The sequence below is a fragment of the Medicago truncatula genome, chromosome 7 (assembly GCF_003473485.1).
Source record: "Medicago truncatula cultivar Jemalong A17 chromosome 7, MtrunA17r5.0-ANR, whole genome shotgun sequence".
In the NCBI taxonomy this organism is placed as follows: domain Eukaryota; kingdom Viridiplantae; phylum Streptophyta; class Magnoliopsida; order Fabales; family Fabaceae; genus Medicago; species Medicago truncatula.
In genome coordinates, this window is record NC_053048.1 from 780,982 (window position 1) to 789,636 (window position 8,655).

At 33.7% G+C, this 8,655-nt stretch overlaps 1 protein-coding gene across 1 annotated transcript; it reads right to left on the bottom strand.

The window, feature by feature from the left end:
• Positions 1–856: 856 nt before the first annotated feature.
• Positions 857–4,945, bottom strand: LOC11419410 (vesicle transport protein GOT1). The gene is made up of 7 exons (XM_003620982.4): positions 4,798–4,945; positions 4,609–4,691; positions 3,898–3,989; positions 3,722–3,802; positions 2,136–2,233; positions 1,973–2,046; positions 857–1,222 (listed from the first exon to the last, which is right to left on the bottom strand). Exons 2-7 carry the CDS (start codon positions 4,634–4,636, stop codon positions 1,215–1,217), a joined length of 381 nt encoding a protein of 126 aa, XP_003621030.1. The 5' UTR covers positions 4,637–4,691; positions 4,798–4,945; the 3' UTR covers positions 857–1,214.
• Between the last annotated feature and the right edge of the window lie 3,710 nt (positions 4,946–8,655).

Genomic DNA, 8,655 nt, shown 5'->3' on the forward strand with positions numbered 1-8,655 from the left:
TTGCAAGGATGTGATGCGAAGCAAACACTTGTTGCAAGGTTGGTGTAGTGCTCAGGCCATTCGACAACAGCCTTCTCACTCTCCGGTAGATGGGATGCGAGATTGATGGACCAAGCCTCTTCCTAATTGATTGAAATGTAACATTAGCACGTCTTTTCTGGCTATTCTTAATCGCATGGAGATTGGTACGATTATCCGTGATAATATAGGATCTTTCTTGCTAGCTAGATCGGAGTGATTCTCACCCATTTGATGAGTTATAAGTTTGTGGTATGTAGTTAGTTTTTTATGAGTTAATGATCTTCAATTGGATAACATGAATTTTGAATTAGACATGTAAAACTTGAAAAAATTAATTAATTGAATGTAATAATGTGTAGGTGTCGTACACCGAACACGTCTTCCATCAGAAGTGTCGATGCTACATAAGACAAACATTTTATATTTAAGCAACCAATTTCCTTATAGCGCAATGACGCCAAACATTCAAATTTTAACTTTTTACCTGCATGGACTAAATTATGATAATCTGAACTGTTAAAAAATAAACCTGTTGGTCAAATGCTAAGCAATTACTTCTTGACCTCCTCCTCCTAGAATGCCTTGTCAAGCATCTGACTCTCTCCATATGATAACTTGGCAAAAATAGATTGATAAGTAAGGTATTTTTCCTTGCATATTTGTGTGTTTGCACATGCATTAGCTTGTTTACCGACAGTTTTCACCTACAAACAAAACTAACACTTATTCTGGTGCCATTTCTTTGCCTCTTTTGCTTCTTTTTACTCCTCTTTCCTTCAATCCCCTTATTCCCCTTCTTACCAAACTCCTTTAACAGGAGGAAAACAAATAGCCATATGTTAGAACTTTTGATCATTTACAGTTTAATAAGTGTACATCAGGAGTGAGCCTTCATGCTGGTAGACGACTAAACAACATAACCAGCTTGTATCCTTGTTTTTTGTTCTTGAGTACACTGAAAACTTAATGACACTACGAGCCTTGAAGCATCAAAATATGGCCACAATATAAACTAAATTTCACAACAAATTTCGGTAAAAGATGCTTATATGCCTTATGGCAAACAACTACAAAAGCTAGTTAACATCACATTCAAGCACAAACTATCAGAAAAATCACTAACACCAAGGAAACCAAACAGCTTTATGAGCCCCTATAGTTAGATGCAACAACCAAATCTCCTTCTGCAATAATCAAGGAGCTGCAAAAGAGCAGAAGGGAATAATAAGCTCTACATAAATCATCAAATAGTTACGAAGTGAAGTTAATCATGTCAAACACTCACATATAGGGATATTGTGAGAATATAGGATATATATATATATATATATTTTGAAAACTCGGTATCCGATCCAAGAACCGACTAATCCGAGGGGACCAATCCCACCGCCCACTTGCGGGGGCCCGTTTAAAGCCAGAGCAAGCTCTGTATGGACTTAGCCCACCGAAATTGGCACCAGAGGGAATCGAACCTGAGACCTTTGGAGGAGCAAAAGGTCTTAAAAGTTAATCATGCCAACACACAACCAATTTAGAAGTGAACCATGCCGATCATTTTTGCAACACACACATAGATGTTAATCATGCTAATCATGTATGGTTGTTAAGCTCTTTGCAAGTCATCATATAAGTATGCAATGAAGTAAATCACACTCAAGTAATTCCATTTGATGTCCCACCTGTCATATGGGCAGAGGTTGTTGCAAACCTTATTGACACAGACAGAAAATAGATTTATACACTGAATTACTCTCCAAGTTGAATTAAATCATACCAAATGAAAAGCATATATTTATGACCCTATGGGATCGATGTCATTTAGTTTGAAGCTACAATTCACACACATGCATACATACTGGTGGATGGAGACACACACAGACGTACATAGAGGGAGAGGACAGGAGGGGGGAGGCAGAGGTTGAGAGAGAGAGTTTCTATAGCAAAAACTTACGTGCAATAAACCGTATAACCCATCCAACAACTGGGATATGGTAGAGGAACACTTTGACAGATGACCAAAAACCACTGCAACCAAAAGCATCAATGATAAGCGTATAATGATAATTTTTTTAATATAGTAGAGACTTCAAGAAGCCGTCAAGGAATCAACTAACCTGAAGAGGAAAACACAACCGTATATTTCAAGTATTATACCAACTATTGGCCACCTCACAAAAATGAAAAAGAGGCCTAGAAGAAATGACGCAGTACCCTACAAAAGAAGTAAACAATGCTATTTATCTCCATATAGAATGCTTCATTATCCATCCATAAAGAATTTTAAGAACTTATATCAAACTGGATTATGACAGGAATGAACTAACTATAAAGTAGAATATACAAGATTTTCTTGAAGCTCTATCAGACTATCACATACAAAAATGAAGCCTGAAGCATACAACCATGCAGCTGAGATCTCTTAAAGAAAAATATACAAGATTTTATGCTTCATTAGAAGTCACTAAAAACAATTCTTCAATTCATTGGTGCTAGTGCTTCAAGCAATTTTTTGTTTTTGCAAAGTAGTACTTCAAGTAAAATTGATTGACAGGAATTATTTGATTCAAAAGACAATTGACATCAATAAATAACCTCTAACAGGCAAGTGGGCAAGTAGGAGCTATTTTGCGGGAAAAACCAAAAGTCCAATTTCTTTGTCCAAATAATCATTGAAACAATCAAAATGCAAAATAGTATGTTGTAAAAAATTCGTCAACAGCCTCCCAATTAACGAGTCATCAGAAAAATGACAAACACAAGGGATATGTCGGAAATATATTTGTCTTGCTTCATATATTAACGCTACCTACTGCATTTTCCTTGGACTGCAGGAAAATTTTCAACTAGATTTTGAATATGATCACAGATATTTCCCACTGCACACGACACTGGTGTTTTTCCAAAATAAATGTAGATTGGGAAATTTTGTAATGTTATTATTTGTACAGTAAATTTACCAGGGTATCAACTATCGAACAGATATCAAAACTGGTCAAACACAAATAGAAAGGCAGAAAAAACTGAAGATGCTTCTTGTTGAGTATACATGTATCTACCCCTTGCTTCAAAACTATCATCTATTAAACTCCTATGCTGATGTGATATACAAAGATCTAGAGAGGACATTTCAATTCACAGAATGAGAGAATTATTTTATTAATATAACAGTTTTTTTACTGACTTAATCTTAGTTAGCACAACGGCTAACTAGACACTCTTACTGTATAAAAAAGGGCAAACAAGTGCTATAGAGATCCCGTCCCACTACATCAGGGTTTAAGCAAGCTTTGAATCATTGCAAATTTTTTATAGGCAGCCTTACCTTGCATTAGCAAGAGGCTTATTTAACAACTCAAATCTGTACTTCTAGTCACATAATAGGAACTACAATCTGTGTAAAAACTATGTAGCACCGCCACTTTGGATTAAAGTTGTGTCCAGCGTCCGACATGGACACGTGTCTGTGTTAGAAACTAGCACATTTAGTTACGTTCAATCATTTTTATTTTCTTAAATTGTTACCGGAGTCTATGTGTCAGTGTCTGTGCTTCATAAGTAAAACACAAAAACAAGTTTGTGATGTCTGACGACATCCTACCAGGATTCACTAATCCATATCACAAGAGATGCATTAGGGATAAGAATATCATGAGAAATAAAATGTTTTATTAATGGACAGAAAAAATCGTATTCACTATACCTTATAGTTTGCTCTACTAGTGAAGAGTGACCACATGGAACGCCAACCAAGCAAAATTGCTACCCCTGCCAACCAAAATATCTGATTCCAGATGCCAAACCCGAAATTAGGTCAACATTAATCCCTATTCTAAAGAAAAATATAAAAGAGATTTAGATTCTAGAAGTAGAGCTCACGTTTCCTAGAGCAAGCAAACCACGGTCAAAGAAAAGAATTATGCCAAGAAACGTGAAGAAGATGCCAAAACCAATTAGCCCTATGCCAATCTCTGCATGTTTTTCAAAATTTCCAAGGTCAGAGAAATGCATGATATTTTGTCAAAAATAAAATAAAAATACATGAATGATAAATGTTGAATCTGATAGAACCAATGTTTCAAAAATCAAAACAGGCACCGAACCGAGAAGACCTGCGAGTCATGGTTCAACTCCTTTAAACCGCTCAAACCGGAATGAAACCGCAGTTGAACAATTTAAATAACCGAACTGTAGACAATGCCAGCTCACGGTTTATTCAGTCAAACCATCCGGTTTGATTTGGTTTTAAAAACATTGGTTAGAGCATATATAGAACAGTAGAATAACTTACTACAAGTCCATAAGTACTTGTGAATTGTGACACTTTTTAGGAGAGCTTATGGAAACAAACGTACTACATGTCATAAGTTGTTTCTTAAAACAGCTTATGGTTACATAAGACAATTTGATTTGATTTTACCGTTTATCATAATAATGGTTTATACAGAAACACTTCTATGATAATCACTTATGTGATAAGCACTTAATTAAGTTGTTTATCCAAACAGGGTCTAAGATTCATCAGCATTCAAATAAATCATAAACAGTTAAGTCAAAATTCAAAATTGAGTATTGCATTGCAGTGCTTACTCTTCATCTCATCAATATCATATGCCATATTGATTACAAGCACAGCAACACTACCAGATAACAAGAAAAATCTTCAAGAGAAACTGCATCATCAATTAAATTCAATTAATAGACATGAAAATGAAATTCCAATTAACCCTAATTAGAAATCAATCAAATTGAATTGAAGAAAAAAAAATGAAAATTTACCTCGGTGGTGAAATTTAGTGAAGAAGAAGAATGAAAGTGGAAAGACAGCTTCAGACGAAAACGGTGATATAATGGGCCGGTGGGTCTTAGATTTGTTACTCTGACTCGAAAATTACTCTTATAACACTCTAAATTGCTCATATCACACAAAAGTTACACGATCATGAATATTTTTATAACATAAAAATTATGTTTAATGCATAGGGCTGAAAAGTAATTACACCTAATACACAAGAATAAACTTTTTATAATGATAGAAATATCTCTTTGTTTGTGTGTTTGAGTTTATGATGACTTTGCCATCTCTTTTCGGTGTTAACTTAGGGGTTCTTGGAGAAAAGAGTTTATTGTAATTCTAAGTTTAGTCGTTTACAAGAAACCACGAAACCATCTCTAGGCTTAAGAATATTTATAAGAATGCCTGTATCTAATTCAGTTAAAAAGGTTTTTTTTTTTTTTTTTTAAATCTTTAATTTGAATATTTCATGATTTTTCAGTCCTGAATGGAATAAGCAGCTGATGATTTTTTACGGGAATAAATATTTTATATAAAACCACGTGAATAGCTTATATATGTCAGAATAGAAATATTTTATATAAAACTCAACAATGACGATGTTTGCAAAGGAGGTGAAGATTGTTCAAGTTGTGACGGCCTTTTTCTTAACTTTGAAGGAAGATGGTTAAAAGGCTATGTCAGAAAAATTGAAGTGTGTGACGCCTTTCATGTTGAATTCTGAGACATGTATCATGATTTGGATATGGTTTGGGGAGAGCGTATTCCGGAACTTATTGTGAAAAATTATTCTAAAATTCTTATTAATATGATTATAGATAACTGGGTCAATTTTCACATTGTTGTAGCATATTTCCAACCTTTTGTCTTTTGATCAACGTATCCACTTTCATCATACATGGAGAGAGGAGAATTCTTGTGTTGATTGACTAGCAAACTTTAACCCTTCTTTTAACTCTTTTGTTGTTGTTAGAATGAAGTATCTGCCTAATAAGCTCCAAATTAATACTTCTATTTTATGATATTTCTAAAGCTCGATTACCTAAGAATGTCTAGTTAGTTTTTTAGTTTTCCGTATGACCTTTGGCCTCTTGTGAAAATATACTGAGAGAATGAAAATTTAAAAGGAGAGGGGGATATTCCAAAAAGAAAAAATGTAATGTAGCACGAGACAACAATAAACGACTGCATCTAATAGGTTTGTTTTTCACCCATATTCTATTTTTTTTCTACTAAAGACTTTTTTTTTTTTTTTTGAAGAGTTTCTACTAAAGACTTGATTTTGTATTGTTAGCAGTATTTTGATTCCCTCAAAAAAAAAAAAAAAACAGTATTTCGATTGGTCCAATAATATGCTCTCTTCGTGTGTTTTGGATGAAACATTGCTCCTACCAAATACCAATAATGTTTCTAAAAATGAAGAATATTTCATTCATCGGATCACTTGGTCATGGTATATGCATGAGATATGCAAAATGATAGAAGAAAGAGTATTCTACAAACTAGAAATTGCCAACTTTGTAATGGCAAATTAGAGAGATTGATGAGAACTAAATAAATAAAACGAGACAAAAAAAAACACATTTCATAGCAAGAGTTCAACTAATAAAAATGATCTCATTTATAATATCACATTTCATGTTAAAGATTCAAGGGTTTCTTGTAATATTACATTCTATAATTCATTTTGAATTCAAAGAAAGAAAACTAGCCTTATTAGATCAGCAACAATAACATGTCAAGATTCATTGCATCCTCAAGATTCAAGAATTTTTCAATGGAAGAATTTACCAAAATGTTTGATAAACTAAAAAACAAACAAATTCAACAAGGCCAAACCAACTTCAAAAACAATTTTAACACCATGGAATAACAACAATGTCATCATTATAGTTTAGTTCTTGCATCCATCAAATATTGTTTCTAGTAGAAAGTACAACAAACTAATCATAATGGAAAACAATTTTCACACCTGCATTATATTGTATCAGTGTTTGTTTTTGCACCAAAGCAAAGGGAAGCATAGCTTTTGCTTGACTTGGCAACAACCTAATCATATCTATAGTCAAAATTTTATACACTGATGTGCAATGTGCATTAGGGCTTTATTTGAGTTGTATTTTCTCCACATATATTAGCATGAATCCAAGATAAATGAAAAACTAGTTCAAGAAATCTGAGTTGAAACCAAATAACTTCCTACCTAGGCATGAATAATATACAAAATGCAAGAAAGAGAAAAAAAAAAAAATGTTCATTAATCTAATTAGAGATGTTTGGTCGTGAGCTTGCCAACAACCTCCAATCGCGCCGCCATGAATAGAAGCCTGCACCACACGTAACATGGGGGATAAACAGAACTATAGCAAATCTTCCAACATATATTAATTTTGCAAAAATATATTCATACTTAAATTCATGACAGATAATCAAGGTCTAAACAAGTAAACCATTGTAATATGAACTTACATTCAACAATACGTAACCAAGCTTTCAACATAATCCTGGACATTGAACCACCAAGATTTTTTGATTCTCTTTATGCTTTTATCTCTCCAATTATAGAGAATTGCTGAACTTTCACAACTGGTTTTCAATAATAGTGTATCATTCTTCTCCGAAAGACGTATTGTTGACACATAAAAGTTCAAGTAATTAAAGTTATTATCTATTTGAAGATTATGATAACTAATTTTAAGGAATTGAGTCCAAGACTCTTCAACTCGAAATTCCTTCATCTGCCATATAACAAAACGAGTTTGTTTGAAATCGTGACAAAAACAAAGACAATCCTTTAACACACTTAGATTTGGTATAACAAATGGCATTTCTTGGAAACCTCGAGAAGTGACGGGGGAATTTTGAATATTTCTCCAAACATTATCGCCTAAATTGAAAATTCTTACGTTTGTTGTCTCCGGAAGGAAGTACACCACCTTATAAATGTCGGTTGAACTATCATAACCAAATTTGAGATTAGAATAGTGAACTAGACCGTCAACACGACAAGACCCTAGTTTTTTAGATATTGTCCTTGTGGCCGGGTTCCAAAAACGAAGCCACATTTGGTATCCGTTGGTGAAAGAAAAACCTTGCAAACAAAGCAATCCATTGCAAGAACCAACAATATGGCGGCAATATTTGTCAGCAAGTTGATAGTAAGGATCTTAAGGAAGATACAAATGCGAGGTCTGTATTTCGTGCAGATCGATTAAGATGTAATTTGACAAAGGTGGGTTCCGAGATGAGAGTATTCCATGACTTACTCATGCACTTCAGTAGCATCAGTGGTTTTACTTGAAGGAAGGAAAGCACTTCAGCGATAAGTTCGTCAGGGGAGGAATACCGAAGACGGTGACACATTGGAAGTACGCTGCCGCCACGATTTAGATGGAGGGAGGAGAATCATGTCGTAGTTTTGCTGTTGCAAACGCAAGAGTGAAACTTTGAACCCTAACACAGTAACGCCACCAGTGGAATTCACAATTGTTTCGTCGTTTGACAAAAATAAATATCGTAAATAAAAAGTTTTAGTCAGTTTAAATCATATAGCCTCCTTTTATATATTAACGAATAATGGGCCAAATTTCCTCTCAAATAATAATGGGCCAAATGTATTTTGGTCATTGGTTAACCATTTTATTGTTTTTAATTTTAAATTGATTATTTATCTTATATATAATTTTTTTTTTACAAAATCTTATCTTATATATAAAAGTTGTTTTTTATAAACAAAATCAACAAAGCAGTGGTCTCTTAACCATATAAAATTTTAGAGACTAAACCCTAGACTCTAATTAGTTTTCAAAAGTGCATTGATTTTCACGACAAACTTCATCCTC